The 20,696-nt window shown below is 41.0% G+C and overlaps 2 protein-coding genes across 2 annotated transcripts in view; one reads left to right on the forward strand and one right to left on the reverse strand.

Moving 5' to 3' along the window:
* The window catches only part of atg3 (autophagy related 3), a 47,424-nt gene extending 35,667 nt beyond the window's left edge, over positions 1-11,757 (reverse strand). Inside the window, exon 1 of the mRNA XM_072260428.1 lies at positions 11,555-11,757. Coding sequence (XP_072116529.1) covers positions 11,555-11,626 — 72 coding nt within the window. The 5' untranslated portion in view covers positions 11,627-11,757. The remainder of the gene's footprint in view (positions 1-11,554) is intronic.
* A 129-nt stretch (positions 11,758-11,886) lies between these two features.
* The window catches only part of slc35a5 (solute carrier family 35 member A5), a 62,875-nt gene continuing 54,065 nt past the window's right edge, over positions 11,887-20,696 (forward strand). Inside the window, exon 1 of the mRNA XM_072260429.1 lies at positions 11,887-12,119. The gene's annotated coding sequence lies outside the window, so the exon portion shown is untranslated. The remainder of the gene's footprint in view (positions 12,120-20,696) is intronic.

Consider the following 20,696-nt stretch of genomic DNA (forward strand, 5'->3'; position numbering starts at 1 on the left):
TGGTCCATGATATTTTTAACATTCTCCTGTACAACCATAATTCAGCTGCTTCTAGTCTCTTTTCCATTGCTGGGGAAATGGCCAGCATTCACTTCCATAAGTCAGCATAGAATAAATGTAGCATTGCAGTATTCTGTTTTTAGTGTGCGTGCTCATCTTTATGTCTCTTAATGTGGTCTTCATTTTTTGGAAAGCTTCTTTTGCCATTGCTATTCTGTATTTGATATCTGTGATATATACAGCAAGTATACATAATAACTAAATAAGCAGTGAAAATCAATTCTTTGGTCTGGTATTCAATGCATAGTTGTTGCTGCAATACCACTCAACGAGCTGGCCTATTTCATTCCTCTACACCTTCTCATCACCATCTGAAATTCTGCCAATAATAGTTGTGTCATCAGCAAATTTATAGATGGAATTTGAGCTATGTCTTGTCACATAGTGATGGGTGTAGAGAGAGCAGAGCATTGGGCTAAGCACACATCCTTAAGGTGCACCAGTGTTGATTATCAGCAAGGTGAAGATGTTATTTTTCTTCTGGTATGATAGTTGAGGATGCAGTTACACCAGGAGGTACAGAGGCCCAGGTTTTGAAGCTTTTTGATCAGAACTGTGGAATGATGGTGTTAAACACTGAGCTGTAGTTAATGAACAGCAACTTGAAACCATTGTGACACCTCTGGTTAACTTAATGTGTGAAGGAAGAACCAGCTTAGTACAATACAGAAGAAAGTGATGTATGAAATGTAAATATGAAAAGAGAAAAAGCTAAGACAAATAATTAACCTAAACTAATAATTACTGTATTCCATTAATCCACAATCTTGAAATATTTTAATCTCACATCAGAACTGTATTAAGAATTTGTAAAGGTTATAAGAAAGCTCAAGATCACCACCGCAAATAACTTTCAATTAACAAACTTGTAGTTAGAATGAGATTCTTTTTGAAAGAAATTTGAGTTGATATTGAAACAAGTGACTGGAAGTTGCTGAAACACTACAGCTTATACAAGGATGTCATGTTGTTGAGTAAGCAAGTCATTCCTGATCCTAAAACTACAGCGCAACTAATGAATAAACAAGGGTGGAGTACTTTCAAAGTGACATGCTATTAATTTGTCAAACTAAAAGAAAAATAATCATGTGAGCCAGAGTCAGAAAAGTTTAACCTCGAACTTGAATATTTTACCATGTTTAGTTTTCTAAGGCAGAAATCTACTAACTTTTGGTTTGACACAGCAGCAGATGTGTCCTTCGGAAATCTGAATGCGACCTTGAGATAAGTCTTAATATAATCACAGTTTATTTTTAAAAAATGGTAGAGTACATGCACCTTCCTATTGTGAGAGTAGGCAACTTGTCTGATATTCCAGTGATCTGATACCTATTGACTTATTCTCAGCCATCGTAGCTAAGCTTCTAGAATATAGGAATGCTTACATTTGCAATATTTTGGGGTAAAAGGTGACAAGGCAGAGAATTTAAAGTGGTAAATAATTTTTCAGTAAAGATGATATTAGAGAAAGTTCTGAGGGAAGAGGATTAACAAAAATTTGGAAAAGCAGCAACTAATTGCATGCTTTGATTGAATTCGTTAAAGAGATAAAGTATTCATGACGACCGGGCAGTAAATGTAATTTACATGGACTTTGGTAAGGTTCCACATGGTATAGTGGATCAAAATGTCAGGGCCCATGGGAACCTAGAGTATATTTGGCACTCTTGACCCCAAACTGGCTTAGCAATAGAGAAAGAGGGAGATAGTAGAGTGTCTGATTTTATGATTAAGTGCCAGTGTCTAGTGATAGCTCAGAGGGATAAGTGCTGGAACCCACATTCCCGCATAATATACAGTGCATATAAAAAGTATTTACCCCCCCCCCGCAAGTTTTCAAGTTTTATTGCTTTACAAGATTGAATCACAGCGGATTGAATTTAACTATTTTGACACTGATCAACAGAAAACGACACTTTTGTGTCAAAGTGAAAACAGATCTCTACAAGTGATCTACATATAAAACATAAAATTATTGGGTGCATAAGTATTCACCCCTTCTAGTCAGCATTTAGAAGATGCACCTTTGGCAACAATTACAGCCTTGAGTCTGTATGGTTAGGTCTCTACCAGATTTGCACATCTGGACACCGCAATTTTTCCCCATTCTTCTTTACAAAACTGCTCAAGCTCTGTCAGATTGCATGGGGATCATGACGGAACAGTCCTTTTCAAGGCCAGCCAAAAATTCTCAATTGGATTGAGGCCTGGACTCTGACTTGGCCACTCCAGGACATTAACTTTGTTGTTTTTAAATCATTCCTCTGTAGCTTTGGCTTTTTCTTGGGGTCATTGTCTTGTTAGAAAACAAATCTTCTCCCAAGCCACAGTTCTCTTGCAGATTGCATCAGGATTTCCTCCAGGACTACTCTGCATTTTGCAGCATTCATTTTACCCTCTACCTTCACAAGCTTTCAAAGGCCTGCCGCAGTGAAGCATCCCCACAGCATGATGCAACCACCACCATGCTTCATGGTGGGGATGGTACATTTTTGATGATGTGCCGTGTTTGGCTTACTCCAAACATAGCATTTAGTCTGATGGCTAAAAAGTTCAATTTTGGTTTCATCAGACTTTCAAACCTTCTCCTAGCTGTTTTCATAATCTCCCACATGCCTTCTGGCAAACTCTAGCCGAGATTTCACGAGATCCTCCTCCCCCCCCCCCCCCCCCCCAATAGTGGCTTTCTCTTTGCCACTTTCCCATAAAACTGTGACTGGTAAAGCACCCAGGTAACAGTTGTTGTATGCAGTCTTTCCCATCTCAGCCACTAAAGCTATAATTCTTCCAGAGTTGTTATAAGCCTCTTGGCCTCTGTCACTAGTCCCCTTCTTGCACAGTCACTCAGTTTTTGAGGACAGCCTACTCTAGGGAGATTTACAGCTGTACCATATTCTTTCCATTTCTTGATGATTGACTTAACTGTACTTAAAGGGATATTTGTGACGTGGAAATTTTCTTGTATCTTGACCTGTGATTTTCAATAACCTTTTCACAGAGTTGCTTGAAGTGTTCTTTCGTCTTCTTGGTGTAGTTTTTGTCAGGATACTGACTCACCAGCAGTTGGACCTTCCAGATATAGGTTCATTTTTTACTAAATCAATTGAAACACCTTAACTATTTACAGGTTTATTTATAGCTAGGACACCCTAACTAATTATGTGACTTCTAAAACCAATTGGTTGCACCAGTGATGATTTGGTGTGTTGTATTAAGGGGCAGAGGCGCGAATACTTATAAAACATAAGATAATCGATTGTATATTTGTAATTAATTTAGATCATTTTGTAGAGATCGGTTTTCACTTTGACACGAGTCTTTTTCTGTTGATCAGTGTCAAAAAAAAGCCAAATTAAATCCAGTGATTCAATGTTATAAAACAATAAAGCATGAAACTTTCTGGGGGAGGGTGTGAATACTTTTTATAGGCACTGTATATGAATGACTTTGATGTAGATGCAAGTTTATGGATGAGGTAGGCTTCATCTGCAGAGTGCAATTAATATGTTAGTGAAAAGGCCTGAGAAAAAGATTAATACAGACAAGTGTGAAGTGATGCAATTGGGAATACCAGTGAGATTAGGGCTTACACCACGAATGGTAGGGTCCTAGGAAGCATTAACAGAGGGACCTTCGAGTACAAGTCTATAGATCCTTGAAGGTAGCAACACAGGTAGATAATGGAGGTAGAAAAGTATAAAACTGGTTTTCATTAGACAGGGCATTCAATACAAAGTACTGTATGCAGGTTATGCAACTTTGTAAAACTTTGGTCAGGCCTCAGTATGAACATTGCATGCACTTCTCATCACATCCTTCTTGTATCACAGTGATATCACTGGAGAAGGTGCAGAGGAAATTCACCAGGATGTTGCCTGTCATGGAGCAGTTCAACTGTGTGGAGAGATTGGTGAAGCCAGGTCTGTTCCCCCTGAAGCAAAGGTTAAGTAGTATACAAAATGAGATAGATAAAATTAAGAGGGGTATAGAGCAGGAAAACATTCCTCCACAATAGCCTTTTCAAGAGTAAATAAAACTAGGCAGATTTCGATGAAGAGTGAAGAGATGTGGAGGGGACAGTGAGAAGGAACTTCTTCATCCAGAGAGGCAAATATTGGAATGCACTGCATGATAGTGTGATTGAAGCTGGGTGACTGACAGCATTTAGGCAGTGTCAGAATAAGCACTTGAATTGGTTAGGCTTAGAAAATCATGGACCAGGTGCTGGGAGATGGGATTAATATAGATGGGTGCTCACTGAATGGCATGGAAAAGGTGGACCAGATGGCATGTCTCCATGCTGTATGATTCTATGACCGACTCTCTTATTCTGGCATTATTTGCAGTATAAGGCTTCAGCACTTACTAAGAAATAGACTGGGGTAGAAAAGTGCTACTGCTGGTACTGGTGGCACTGCAGTGGAAACAGTTCACTAGTCTGCACAAGCTAGCATGCTCCAGGGCGATGCAGATTAGTTAAATTAGAGGCTTGCAGAACAGTACCAAATTACTCTGTGGAAACTCTCCTAGAACATAACTACACAAAGGCACCATATAAAGCATGAACTGTCAAAGACTGAAACGCAGTGAGACTGAAAAAAGCAGACAGCATAATTACAATACAATCCAAACAAACTATTTTCTTCTATTTGAGCAGAGTAAAATTAAGTGAATAGGTGATTAGGTTGCCTTTTATCAATCGATATGATGTTCAGATTGTCCAATCACAATGGCTTCATGCATCAAAAATACATTTCAAATTGAAAAGCCTATCACAAAGTTTAAAGGCAAACAGGCAACAAATTAAAAAGAGCAGGCCATTTTTAGCCACAAAACAAAGGTGCAAGTTTTTCTTACTTCTCTGATAAAACAGGCTTATTTCCTGAAATTCAGATTATTCCATACTAAAATAAATCAATCCACAGAATATAATATCACCTTCTGGCTCTGTGCTCCTGTCGGATTTCACAAAAAATGAGATGGTGCATTGTTCTTTTGCACCTTATTACTTGACCCATGCTTATTTTCACTTTGCCTCAATCTTATTCCCAGCAGCTGTCAGTGAGGAATCATATCACTAATTCCAGAGCACTCATGAAAAATAGAATGGTGGGAGCAGGAAGAATAAAATCCATAAAAGCATGAAGCCACAAAGGAATATATCTGGAAATAGGAATATAGTTGATTCCGGTTAATTGGTCGATTGGTTAATCAGGACAGCCACTATTTGGGACAACTCTTAAAGAAAAAACTAATGAAAGAAATAGCCAGCATTTTCTTCATTTATTTGGGACACTGTGATGATTAATTGCAATAGGAGACTGCTGCCGAACAGTTTCCAACTAGCAGTCACATAAACTTGTGTGATCTTTAGTCACTACATCGCATTCAAAGCCCATTCTGATATGTCTATCCATCACCTCCTCTACTGTCAAGATGAAGCCACACTCAGGTTGGAGGAACAACACCTTATATTCCATCTAGGTAGCCTCCTATGACTAAGCTGATGGCATGAACATTGACTTCTCCAACTACCGTTAATGCCCCACCTCCCCTTTGTACCGCATCTGTTATTTATTTTTTATTATTATTAAATTTTTTCCTCTCTTTTTCTCCGTCTGTCTCTCAACTATTCTCCTTGCCCATCCTCTGGGTTTCCCCCCCCCCTTTCTTTCTCCCTAGGCCTCCTGTCCCATGATCCTCTCATATCCTGCTTGCCAATCAACTTTCCAGCTCATAGCTCCATCCCCTCCCCCTCCTGTCTTCTCCTATCGTTTCGGATCTCCCCCTTCCCCCTCCCACTTTCAAATCTCTTACTAGCTCTTCTTTCAGTTAATCCTGATGAAGGGTCTCGGCCCGAAACGTCAAACTGCATCTCTTCCTATAGATGCTACCTGGCCTGCTGCGTTCACCAGCAATTTTTATGTGTATTGCTTGAAATTCCAGCATCTGCAGATTTCCTCGTGTTTGCAATTTTAAAAGAGCGTCAGTTGCATGGGCTTGTGTTCAAAAAGCAGTGATTTTTGTCACTAATAGCTGATGAGAAATAAGCGGTAAGACAATTTTAAATTGTTTTGCTCAAACATTCAGACTTGGAGATGCCAGGAACAGCTGGGAGTGAAAATGAAACAACTTCCCTACTTCAGCAAGTTAGGAATTACAAAATAAATTGAAGGGATTGACAATCATCTTGAATGTGACAATGAGAAAGATTTGGAGGATATAATCAAAAGCATTGTCAGAAGGCAGTCCATTATCTGCACCAGGTGTCTATGCTGATTTTGTTAATACACAGCAGCATGTTGGTTGCCTGTCATATCCGATGACGATAGCGAAACCTGTGCGGGTGAGTTTTCAGAAAGTGGAATGGCAATCGCATCGGGAAAGTTCCACTCTCCGAACCTCGGAAGTCTGGGTCCAGTGGTACGAGAAGTCACCAGAAACTGGGATCCTCCTTGGTTACAGTGATTAACTATGAATTCTGTGCCTTGTCATGCCCTTTACTCTCCGTGAAACATTGCAGAACCACCTGCTTGGCCACTGGATCCCACTGTTGATCTCATCCACCCCATCCAGGGGAGACGACTTCACATGTTTGGACAAGCATGTCCGAATTTCACTGGGGTACAAGGCCTGCCGGCTACCCTCACCTGGTTTAGCCTGCCTGTCAAAGCAGTGTACAGGGCTGTGGCCACTGTCACATGTAAGCAGCTGCTTGAAGCCACGGTTGAGAGCTGAGTGTCCAGTGGGGCCAAACGTGAGTGATGGATAAGACAAGCTCCTTCTCTAGAGCTACCGCTTCCTGAACACTCCATACATAACAGCATACACTGGATGAATTCCTCTGTCAATAAGAGTTTGGAACTATAACAGTTTTATAGTGCTGTGGTAGCATTGGTAGTGTTCTAATTTATTCTGTATTTCATTTAAATACATAATTGTTAATCAGTTAAATGGTAGTTTCTCTCTTTTTTAAAAATACCTTTTTAACTATTTCCATGAAATTTCAGCTAATTTGGGGTAGCTGCTTAATTGAGCCAAAATATCCCGATGTGTCCCTATTAACCAGAAACAACTATACTTGCCAATAAGAGGTCAAGATTAGAAATATATTTTGAAAAATGCATAAAACTCAAATAACTGCACAGCTTTGATGGTGAGGGCTGGTTTCTGTGATTGGCAACTTCTGTAATGTTGGAAGACAAGCTCCAGAACAAGCTGTGCCTCTAGGCAAACTGTTGCTGTATAGTTAAAACACCAACATCTGCTCATTGCCCTGCTATATTCTGCTCACAAAAAGACAAATTCAATTACTACCTAATCTGTCCTCAATCATCTCAAAATGATGAAAGCCATTTTTGACAGTGCTGCTTTGACAACTGGCAATTACTCACCAATAATCTACTCATGAATACCTAGTTTGAGTTTTGCAAGACCAGTCAGCTTCAGAACTCATAACATTGGTCCAAACACGGAGCAGAGAGCCGAATTCCAGAGATGAATAACAAGATGAATAACACTTCACTTCAAGTATTTGACCAAATGCTGCATCTTGATAAAATTGAAGTCAATTGGAATCAAATGGAAAACACTGGAGACATATCTCAAACAAAAGACAGCTGTTGCTATATAGCTCCAACTGAAGAAGCTCAACATCTTGCATGACTGCATTACATCCACCACTTAATACACCCAGCCTCTCCAGCACTGGTGCACAATAGCTGCTATAGCTGGTCACCAAGGTAACTGGCAGCACTTCCCAAAAAAAATCTCTACCAAGATTCTGAGCTTTGAGTATAAAGCCAGGGAAGACGTGCTGTGCTGTACCATGTAAGATAGTGGCATTGCAACAGGTGGAATATTGTATTCAATTCTGGTTGTCAGATGAGATTTATGAAAATAGTTCCTGGGATAAGGGACAAACATTACATGGACATATTGGAAAGATTGGAACTATTTATGGTTTTCAAGAATTACAATGATATCTTGTTCAGCTGGGTAAGTCAGGTAAGGAAAGGCAAATGGAGCTTAATTCAGTTAAGCGAGGCATTACATTTTGGGAATGGCAGGGCCATGGGGAGTGTCGTAGAACAGAGGGACCTAAGAGTATAATAGACAATAGGTGCAGGAGTAGGCCATTCAGCCCTTGGAGCCAGCACCGCCATTCACTGTGATCATGGCTGATCATCCACTATCAGTATCCAGTTCCTGCCTTATCCCCATAACCTTTGATTCCACTATCTTTAAGAGCTCTATCCATCTCCTTTTTTTGAAAGCATCCAGAGCCTTGGCCTCCACAGCCTTGTGGGGCAGAGCATTCCATATATCCACCACTCTCTGGGTGAAAAAGTTTTTCCTCAACTCCATTCTAAATGGCCTACCCCTAATTCTTAAACAGTGGCCTCTGGTTCTGGACTCACCCATCAGCGGGAACATGCTTCCTGCCTGCAGTGTGTCCAATCCCTTAATAATATGTTTCAATAAGACCCCCTCTCAGCCTTCTAAATTCCAGAGTATACAAGCCCAGTCGCTCCAATCTTTCGACATCCCGCCATCCCGGGAATTAACCTTGTGAACCTACACTGCACTCCCTCAATAGCAAGAATGTCCTTCCTCAAATTTGGAGACCAAAACTGCACACAGTACTCCAAGTGTGGTCTCACCAGGGCCTGTACAGCTGCAGAAGTACCTCTTTGCTTTTATACTCAATTCTCCATGTTATGAAGGGCAGCATGCCATTAGCTTTCTTCACTGCCCGCTGTACTTGCATGCTTGTTTTCAGTGACTGATATACAAGAACACATAGATCTCATTGTACTTCCCCTTTTCCTTACTTGACTCCATTTAGATAATAATCTGCCTTCCTGTTCTTACCACCAAAGTGGACAACCTCACATTTATCCACATTAAACTGCATCTGCCATGCATCTGCCCACTCACCCAGCCTGTCCAAGTCACCCTGCATTCTCATAACATCCTCCTCACATTTCACACTGCCTCCCAGCTTTGTAATAAGTTTATAGTTCCATGAAGGTGCTGTCACAAGTAGTGAAAAAGGTATTTGGCAAGTTGGCCTTCACCATCAGGACAGAGTCTAGAAGTTGGAATGTCATGTCGCAGTTGAACAAGATGGCCGTGGGGCTGCATTGGAATAGTGTATCCAGTTTTGGTCATCCTGCTAACAGAAAGCATACAGAAAAGATTTGAGGATACTGCCAAGACTGCTGGGACAGTTGTAGGAGAAGTTGAAGAGGTTATAGGACTTTATTCATTGATGTGTTGGAGAATGAGAGGTGACCCAAGAGATGTAGAATCTCATGACAGGCATAGAGAGGGTGAATGCACACAATCTTTTTCCCCACGGTCAGAGAATTCACGAATTAGAGGACATAGATCTAAAGTGAGAGGGAGAGGTTTAATAGAAATCCAAGGGGCCACCTTTACACCCAGGGGATAGTCAGTACATGGAATGAGCCAGAGGAAGTGTTTGATATATATTAACAAAGATACTTGAACTGATACAGTAATAGAAATGTTACAAGGATATCGATGAATGCAGACAAATGGCAGTGCTTAGAGGGGCACTCAATTGGCATGGACCGCTTGGGGTGAAGGTCCATTTCCACACTAAGTTTTCAGGAGGGATATGGTGAGAATAAACTGATGGGAAAGTTCCCACTGATGGAAGGGTTAGGGATTTAAGTCAACATCCCCTTTATTATTTTATTTATTTTACTGTTGCATGGACCAACTATTGGTCTGAGTAAGAAATTTTTGACATGGCCTGAAACTATGTGGCACTTTAAATTAACATTTTATGAAAGAAAATTCCAGCTGCCTGGCAACAGAGGCTATGTGCTTGGGAGCATTTCAGTTACTATGCTGCCACACACCCCAGAAGGTGGACTGCAGTTAAAACAGTGGACTAGATTCAACATGTATGAAATAAAATAATGTAGCTGTAATTCAAAATGCACTTGCAAGTTCCACTGTGACCTGGAAGCTTAAATGTGAAGTAAAGGAAAAATCAGCAAGGCTACAAGCAGCTGGAGGTTGAACTAATGAATTCATCTGCTAGTGAGTTGGAGCTCACACAAAGAGTCAGATGTCCTTCAGTACTGTACAGTAATAATATTATGATTTCATGAAAGGCAGATGCATAGGAAAACCACTTCTGTTTCTCTCTTTTATATCTCCAGTCCATCATCAGGTCATACTATAGGAGCACCTATGGATGTAATTTGACATTGTGTTCCTTACATTACAGGAGTACTACATTAGCTGTCAAGTGTTTTGGATTGTTTAGGTCCTTGAAAGAAACTACACAAATTCAAATTTTCATTTCTTTGAAATTCTCCAGATAGGATCTGTATATTTTCCTCATACCCCTCCTTCCCCCCCCCCCAGAAAGGACACAGGAAATATTTTAAATGTATGTTATTGTAGAGCAAAATAAATATTTTTCTTCAAACATAACAGCGGCTAGCACAACCTTCAATTAAGAACTTTCAAATAACTTTTAATTATAGGTGTCATCACATAAAATTACATTAATAGCATAAAAATCAAACATTCTAGAGGCCACATGTTTATGATATGCTCTGATGTTTACAGAATGCATATTTCATACCAGTTCATAAATTATAGTGAAAATTATAGAAATTTTAAAATTCTGTTATGTCCTGCACTTTTTACAAAGTATAAAACTTACAAGAATAAAGATTTTCAGGTAGGTACCAGTAAAATAAAAATATCAAATGATTAAGAATTTTCACAAAACTATTGGTTAAAAGAAAATGTTGTAAAATGGAGAAAAAGGTAGGGAAGAGAGTCCAACTGGTATCACGGTCAAAGAATCAACACAGACACGACTGGCTTAAAATGTCTCATTTTGCAGTGTATATCATTCTTTAAACTACAGCCCAGAAAAAATGACAAAAGTCCTTGTACTATCACTGCTGTAGTAATATGGGGCCTGCAACTAGAATTCAATTACGCTTCCATCTACCAGGAGCCTCCCAAAACAACCTAGGTCTTTTGGAGCAGGGCTGTCAGCTCAAGAAATGCATAAAAACAAATTTTCATTTAAAAAAAATTCCAACTAAGCACCCTATAATTTTTCTTTCAAATTATACTTGAAAGCCGCAAACTATAAAAATGTTTACCAAAAAATAATCACGAGTATCAGCTTCTTGAATATTCAACGCCAGGCCATTCACATTTTGAAAGTCAAAAGAAGTCGAGACGCATTCTGTAAGTTCCTGTCATTCACCGAGTGTCTGTTGGTCAGACATTGCCTAGAGTCTGTAGTAGCTCACTTATAAATTGTAGTTACCATGATTATCACGAATGAATTGGGGTTACCCTTTAGCTGCCCGTTACTTTATTGTTAACAATGAGTAAATCCTCAGTGAACCCGTTACTTACCACGGTCAGGGGAGGGTCAGTGCTGTCACTGGTACAAAGTAACCACAGGCCTTCACAAATAACTCACCTTAAGTACAGGCGTCAAGAACTCTGCCACGCCAAGCGCAGTGCCTTTAACAGTGTTAATAACGCTCTGCATATCGTTAACTCACTCGAGCTGAGCGTACGGCAGTCGCGACCTGCCAACAATTACCTCCACCCTCACCCTTCGCCCGAATCCCTATCCCGCTCCTTCCCCACTCTCTTTCCCTCAACAAGTTCCGCAACCACATTCACGCATGCGCGCTCTCCCCGCTGGCGGCGTGCGCGTGACGCGAGAGCAGCGCCGCGTGCGCGTGCACCCCCGGTTGAACTTGATGGGCGGGGGAGACGGTTGGCCAGGCGCATGCGTGGCTCGCAGCCGCGACGGAAGCCGGGGTTGTTGTCATGGGTCTCGCGGAAGGGTGCGAAGAACTGTTGTCTGAAATCGGTGCGAATCGATCCGTTCAGGAGATTTCGGGTGTGTTGGGCAGCGTGGACGATCTTTAACTGCGCTCAGAGGCTATTACCGCTGGAGTGATTAGACAGAAGGGCTGCCGCCTGTGGATGGAATGATATCGTTTGGCTGCTGGTGAAGGAGGCCCCTGGCTCAGGTAAGAGAGCTGAGAGGGTGATGAGAAGGGCGGCGTTCTCCCGCTAAGAGAGATCAGTTGAAGATAAGTTTCAGTTCCTTACTGAATGAAACCCGTGCAACTGAGCTCCATTATGCCGCCGATCGACGTAGGAAAATACAGCGCCGCAAACGTTGGATGTTTGAACACTTGTCAAATGATGGTAATGCAAAGAGATGGCTTTGTGCAGATGTTCATTCCTAGCTGCAATATTCAGCCATGTAAGCAATTCTTTGTTTAATTTTGACTTGTTGCAGCATAGAGGCGAGTAACTAGAATTGGCTTCAAGGCTCCAGCATACTAGGTGAAATATACAGACAACACACATCAAAGTTGCTGGTGAACGCAGCAGGCCAGGCAGCATCTGTAGGAAGAGGTGCAGTCGACGTTTCAGGCCGAGACCCTTCGTCAGGACCAGCAACTTTGATGTGTGTTGCTTGAATTTCCAGCAACTGCAGAATTCCTGTTGTTTGCGTGAAATATACAGAGCTAACTTGTGGGGCAAATATCTGATAGCCCTTCCACAAAAGTTTCCCAGTGAACTCTGTCAAGCAGTTACTGTTGATCAAGATGACCTTTGTTAATAAGCTGTTAATGCTGTAAATGTTTATCAGGTCATGTAACATCAATGGAAGGAGATAACAGTTAATATTTTAGAACTTTTAGCAAAATAGGGAAAATGTAAATGTTTAAAAATGCAAAAAAATTAATGCATTAATTGAATGAATTGGCTTTATTTCTTACATCCTTCACATACTCTAGGAGTAAAAGTCTTTACGTCTCCGTTTAAATGTGCAATATGCAATCATAGTAATTTATAATAATGTATAATAAATAGAACAGTCATGTAACATAGAGTACACTCAAATCAGCGTGAGTTAATCAGTCTGGTGGCCTGGTGGAAGAAGGTGTGCAAAATGGAAGATGCAAACATATGAACAGGATTTGGTCACTTGGGTTTTCTCTGCCATCTTCTGAGATCGTGGCTGAGATTTGTGATCTCAAATCCCCATTCCACTTATCTTGGATCTTTTTGTTTCCCTGCTTGTTAAGGTGCGTATGACGCTAACATAGTGACTGGCACAAGTAAGGACGATGCTGCTTAAAAAAAGTTGGGGAAGGTCAATGAACAATTGTGTAACCTGCAGGGGAGGGACGGACAGAGTTGGAGGCTCCAACTCGGTTCAGGAATGTGGGTTCAGAAGGGAGGCGTAGATCCTCAGGCGAGTTAGGAAGCTAGCTAGGGGAAGTGGTGGTTTCAATGATTTTCGCTTTTCCTGTCGGAGGGGTTTTTCTGCTAATATGAAGATCGGACGCTGGACTGAGACTGTTGTGGGGTTGTTGGGAAGTAGTGTAGGTTCAGGTAGTGAGAAGGATCTGGAGAGAAACCGGAAACGCAGATTGGGGGAAGAGTAGGGGTTGGCGGCAGGAGGTGGAAATGAAGTTGAATCTAGATCTGTAAAACGGAAATGAAACATAATGTTGGAGTGATTTCTAGTGCTGGAGAGGTGGGGCGTTTTTTTAAAGAGAAGACTTTAATATATTGTTTAAATTTGACCCGGTACAGCCCTCTTCCATCAATCCGAACGTTAACGAGAGAGTTGAAATCTGCTACAGGGACTATAAATCATGGTCGAACCTTGAGAGGAGGGAATGTGTCAATCATTTGTAAGGACATTAAAACAGTGTGAGAAGGCATTATGTTTGAAGACTTTGCTTAGAAGAAAGGTAGTATCTATGTTACCTTATGAAAATTGAGGTACCAGGTTTCCCCCGCCATCCGAAGGTAGAGTGTTCCTATGAAACGGTTTGTAAGCTGAAATGTCGTAAAGCGAAGAAGCAATTACCATTTATTTATATGGGAAAATTTTGTGAGTATTCGCAGACCCCAAAATAACCTACCAAATCATGCCAAATAACACATAAAACCTAAAATAACAGTAACACATAGTAAAAGTAGGAATGATATGATAAATACACGGCCTATATAAAGTAGAAATACTTTTTCACAATCATTACTGAATTGTTCTCCGTAGCGAAAATCTCACGCAAGCACTGTCGGCAGAAAATCTCACGCAAGCACTGTTGGCAAAAACCCAGTGCAAGCGCTCTCCAGTAACCTTTAAGCTATGAAGCTGCCAAATCATACCAAACAATATGTAAAAATACACAGCCGATATAAAGTAGAAATAATGTATGTACAGTGTAGTATCACTTACCGGAATTGGGACAGCACCAGCACACTGATGATGGTGTGTTAGGCTGAGTCGTCGCAGGTTGGCTGGTGCAGTGGCCCCCACCCTCCAGGCCGCCGACAGATACTGAACCGCGAAGCATGCAGGGGTCCAGCGGTAGCCGGGAGGCACACAGCACATCTTTAAGAAAAAAGCTGAAATAAACATGCTAATTAATTACGTGTTGGGCGGCACCTAATTGTCGGCCCAGGTCAGTGCCGATTGCATCGCCATTGATCTGGGCTGACATTTAAGTGTGGGGCAGCACCTAATTAATTAGCATGTTTATTTAGGCTTTTTTCTTAAAGATGTGCTGTGTGCCTCCCGGCTACTGCTGCATTCTCCGCAAATCGGTACAGTGTCTGTCTGCGGCCCGGGTGTTTGGGTGGTGGGACACTGAGGTGTCATCTCGTCGTCTATTTCCATTAGAGCAGGCAGCTCATCTTCTTCTATGACTGCCCGCCTCGATGTCGAAGGTCAAGGTTCGTCATTTGCTGTGGCTGATGTGGAAGGCTTGCTTGACTGCTGAGCGTCGCGCATTTTTCTATCACACAGTTCTTTGTAAGGACTCAAACCATGCTGCAAATATCTCCTAAACCTACATACCCTTTCAAAATTAAAGTCGTACTTATCATTGCGCGAAAATCTCACACAGTTGCTTCACGTTCATTTCGCTACAGCATTCGGTTTCGATTGTTATCCTTTCCTCTTCCAATTGCATCAGCTCTTCATCTATCAGTTCTTGGTCATGGGATGCCAAAACCTTTTCAACATCATGTTCGTCAGCTTCCACAAGCCAAACTCACTTTGTTCTTACTTCGTTAACCACGATCGAAATGCTTAATTATGTCTAGTTTTATGCTAAGTGTAACACCCTTATGAGTTCTTTTAGGCTTTTCCGACACCATAGAACTTATCTTGCAAACAGCTGCTCGGGGCGCGCGCTGATTTTTTTCGCGCACTGCTTTTTTTTCGTAACAGTGAAAACACCTTCTGAAAGCGAAAACAGGGTACTAATGTAGGTATTTCGTAACAGTGAGGTTTCGTAAAGCAAACGTTTGAAAAGTGGGGGACACCTGTATTGGGGGTGTCATAACGGGTGTTCGGATGGAGATTTGAAGCAGGTTAAATCTCATTTGTTAGGTAAGAAGGTTTAAGGAGGTAAAGAGATCGCTAGTATTTAGAAATGGGGAAAAGGTGGGTAGTTTATCTGTGTTGATTTATTTTGATGAGGTGAAGCTGGCTAATAAAGTTAGTTTATGGTATGTTAGTTATAATGTCGGAGCTTATATTCCTAGATGTTTTAAATTTGTCAGAGATTTGGGCATATTGCAGCAGTATGTCATGGGAAACTAAGGTGTGGTAAGTGTGGTGGGGGGGATATAAGTATGTAGACTAGAGGAGGTGTAAAGTTAAATTGTTGTAATTGTGGAGGGGAACATAGTGCAACATATAGAGCAGTGGTCCGCAACCACCGGGCCACAAAGCATGTGCTACGGAGCCGTGAGGAAACGATGTGAGTCAGCTGCATCTTTCCTCATTCCCCGTCACGCACTGTTGAACTTGAACATAGGGTTGCCAACTGTCCCGTATTAGCCGGGACATGCCGCATATTCGGCTAAATTGGTTTGTCCCATACCGGACCGTCTTTGTCCCGTATTTCCCCCCGCTAAGGTAGAGCGTTCCTATAAAACCATTCATAAGCCAAAATGGCATAAAGCGAAGAAGCAATTACCATTAATTTATATGGGAAAGTTTTTTGAGCGTTCCCAGACCCAAAAAATAACCTATCAAATAATACATAAAACCTAAAATAATACTAACATATAGTAAAAGTAGTATATTTACTAAAATATAGTAAAAAAAATGATATGATAAATACACAGCCTATATAAAGTAGAAATAATGTATGTACAGTGTAGTTTCACTTAACAGAATCGGGAAGATTAAGCCAAAAACCAATTTGTAGAAAAGGTTGGCACGTACACGTATGCGCACACATGTGCAAAAAAGGTTGGGGACCCCTGATATAGAGGGTGTGAAGTGTTTAAGAAGGCAGCTACAGTTCAACAGATTAAAGTACAGTAGGGTGTGTCTTGTACAGAGGCCTTGAAAAATGTTTATCAGAATGTTGATAAACTATTACAGGTTAGAGACCAGACTGTGAAGTCAGTGGATATATGTCGGTATCACTGTCCTCTTGGTAAAAATACTTGTGAGTAAAATGAAGTTTGTGATGTTTATAACAGATGTGGTGAATCATACTGCTCAGATATCTAGTCATACTGAGAAAATTAAAATGTGAAAGCTGCAGAAAAGTATCTTAGTATAACTGGTGTTATGTAGGAAGTTGTAAATGAAACTCTGATGGGTGGGATCTCTGTATCTCAGACAACTTGTGAAGGTAAATTATGGGATTTAGAATATGACAGTGGAATGCAAGAAACCTAATTTCTAATGGGCAAGACTTTAAGAAGTTTATTGCTGACTTGTCAAATCATCCAAATGTTTTATGTACTCAGGAAACTTGGTTGTTACCACATCTGAGTTTTTATTTGCAGGATTTTAGGTGTGATAGGTTATTTGGTAAAGGGGGTGGTGTTGTCAGTTTTATACAAAAAGGGATAGAGTATAGAGTTGTGAGTGCAAATGAAATATTTGAGGCACTTGTAGAAATATTTTGTTTCAATAGTCCAGTTGGTGGTAGTAATGCACCTTAAGTTGGACTGCCAAACCCCAAGAAGAATGAACAATTGTTCCTGGAGGTCTGACTGGAAAAGGTGTAACCACAGTAAACACGAGGAAATCTGCAGATGCTGGAATTTCAAGCAACACACATAAAAGTTGCTGGCGAATGCAGCAGGCCAAGCAGCATCTCTAGGAAGAGGTACAGTTGGTGTTTCTGGCCGAGACCTTTCATCAGGACTAACTGAAAGAAGAGCTAGTAAGAGATTTGAAAGTGGGAGTGGGAGGGGGAGATCCAAAATGATAGGAGAAGACAGGAAGGGGATGGATGGAGCCAAGAGCTGGAGAGGATCATGGGACGGGAGGCCCAGGGAGAAAGAAAGGGGTGGGGTGAAGCCCAGAGGATGGGCAAGGAGTATAGTGAGAGGGACAGAAGGAGAAAAAGGGGAGAGAGAAAGCAGGATCTTCCAGTGGCCATACATTTTAATTCCACGTCCCATTCCCATTCTGATATGTCTATCCACGGCCTCCTCTACTGTCAAGATGAAGCCACACTCAGGTTGGAGGAAGAACACCTTATATTCCGTCTGGGTAGCCTCCAACCTGATGGCATGAACATTGACTTCTCTAACTTCCGTTAATGCTCCTCCTCCCCCTCGTTCCCCATCTGTTATTTATTTATTTTATATATATATTCTTTTTCTCTCTCTCCTTTTTCTCCTCTGTCCCTCTGACTATACCCCTTGCACATCCTCTGGGCTTCACCCCTCCCCCTTTCTCTCTCCCTAGGCCTCCCGTTCCATGATCCTCTCATATCCCTTTTGCCAATCAACTGTCCAGCTCTTGGCTCCATCCCTCCCCCTCCTGTCTTCTCCTATCAATTTGGATCTCCCCCTCCCACTTTCAAATCTCTTACTAGTTCTTCTTTCAGTTAGTCCTGACGAAGGGTCTCGGGCCGAAACGTCGACTGTACCTCTTCCTAGAGATGCTGCCTGGCCAACCACAGTAAAACTTCCTAAATCCAGCATGTTTGAGACTGTGGTAATTCCAGACTAGCAGATTTTCTGGACTATTGGATGTTATCTCCCTCCCCCTCCAAAAAAAAAGAAATGAAATAGCCCAGAAATAAATCACATTAACTTCTATTTATGGTAGTGTAGCAGTTAATGTGATGCTGTTACAGTTATAGTTTAGCTTGGCAGAATTCGGAGTTCAATTCGGACGTCATCTTTAAGGAGTCTGTATGTCCTGCCCGTGGAGTGCATGGGTTTTCATTGTCCCATGATTAAATTATGGTTAAATCAGGGTTTTTGGTGTTGTTGAGCTATGCAGTGTGAAGGACCTACTCTGTGCTGTACCAGTAAATAAAATAAATAAACTTTGAACAGCACACACAAAATGCTGGAGGAACTCAGCAGCCCAGGCAGCATCTATGGAAAAAATACAGTCGATAAACTGAAAAAGTACAGTTGACAATAAACTGGACTGGTCAAAGAACACTGAGGCTGTCTACAAGAAGGGTCAGAGCCGTCTCTATTTCCTGAGGAGACTGAGGTCCTTTAACATCTGCCGGACGATGCTGAGGATGTTCTATAAGTCTGTGGTGGCCAGTGCGATCATGTTTGCTGTTTTGTGCTGGGGCAGCTGGCTGAGGGTAGCAGACACCAACAGAATCAACAAACTCATTCGTAAGGCCAGTGATGTTGTGGGAATGGAACTGGACTCTCTTCATGGTGGTGTCTGTAAAGAGGATGCTGTCCAAGTTGCATGCCATCTTGGACAGTGTCTCCCATCCACTACATAATGGACTGGTTGGGCACAGGAGTACATTCAGCCAGAGACTCATTCTACCGAGATGCAACACTGAGCGTCATAGGAAGTGATTCCTGCCTGTGGCCATCAAACTTTACAACTCCTCCCTTGGAGGGTCAGACACCCTGAGCCAATAGGCTGGTCCTAGACTTATTTCTTGGCATAATTTACATATTACTATTTGATTATTTATGGTTTTATATTGCTATATTTATACTCTATTCTTGGTTGGGGCAACTGTAACAAAAATCAATTTCCCTCGGGATCAATAAAGTATGACTATGACTATGATGTTTCAGGCCAAAAGCCTGAATCCTGCCGAAGGGTTTTGGCCCGAAATGTTGACGGTACTTTTTTCCATAGATGCTGCCTGGGCTGCTGAGTTTCTCCAGCATTTTGTGTGTTTTGCTCAGATTTCCAGCATCTGCAGATTTTCTCTTGTTTGTGAAATAAACTTTGGATTTATTTTTATTAAAAAAAGATGAGAAAAACAGTAGAGAAATAAAGTTGGAACTATGTATGAAAATCAACAAAATTGTGGTTGTAAACTTGAAATCAGCCTTTACTGCACAACTATATTACCCTCAATTCCATATTGTGTAACTTTGCAGCTTTCTGTGTGAAAAATTAGCAAAAGACTTCAAAAAATCCAAACTCAGCTCCTCATCTAGTCTCCTCCATCATCTGGCCAATCAGATACATCTAAAATGAATTTCAATACATCAGTCAAAATGATTCGTATTTGATAAATCCATATTGATTCAGCTCAATCACTAGTTTTTTTTTAAAAGTCTATGTAAGTATTTTTACACTCTTTATGTTCCTTGCTAGTTTACTCTCGTATTTTATGCTTTTATTCCTTATCAATTTGTCGTCATCCTTTGAATTCTTAAATGTTCCCAATCTTCAGAATTTATCGCTAACCTTAACTTCTACTGAAATGCATATTTCCTCGTGTGTCTTTGTGCTTTAACATAATGTCTATTTGCCACAAAACATCGGTTACTAATTTAAATGCTGAACATTATGTTCACCATCAATAGGAATTGAAATGTTTTAAGGGAAGGGGAAGACCTGCAAGATGATCTGTTGAATTGGGGGGGTGGGGGCTGGTGAAATGGAAACTAAGGCCAACAGGAACCCGATCAATAATCTGGGTAAAAAACAGAACGGGTAGGAGCAAGGTTTCCTATATACTTAGTTAAAATGTTTTCAGCTGATGCCTGGATGAAACAGCAGCTTGCAAGTGGATACAAGGTAGGTGGGATATTGCTGGAGTGTACGAGACGTTTAAGAAAGCAAGTGAAATGAGAAGGTGAGTGAGTGAGAGGTAGATTTGATTGGGAGAATCATTATCCTCACATTATCCCTGGATAAATGGAGGTATGTAGGAGATGAAGTTGGACAGTAGTGGGATATTTGAGAAAGACTATTAGGTGGGCTTGCACTCAAGATTCATTCTCCACCAACGGTCCTTTTAATAGTATTTACCACAGGGATTTGTTCTTTTTCACTTCCTACTTCGGGGCATTTACAAGTGCAAGGAAACCAGCCTTGTGTTTAAATACTAAAATTTCCTTAAAATGGATTGTAGGGGCTGATCTGCTTCCTGAGAACAGGTCAGTATCACATTTTTCCAAGCTACTTTTTTAAAAACTAAATTAAGGGTAGAGTTTTCATTTAAAAAAAAAAGTAATATTAATTTAGTATAGAACATCTTAAGTCAACACAGTATTTTAAGTTAATTGCAATTATTAATAGTAGCATATGACATTAGTTATATGCATGCAAGCCTTGAGCAAATAGACTATGAGGTTTTAGCATAATT

This window comes from Mobula birostris, chromosome 6, assembly GCF_030028105.1.
Source record: "Mobula birostris isolate sMobBir1 chromosome 6, sMobBir1.hap1, whole genome shotgun sequence".
Classification (NCBI taxonomy): Eukaryota; Metazoa; Chordata; class Chondrichthyes; order Myliobatiformes; family Myliobatidae; genus Mobula; species Mobula birostris.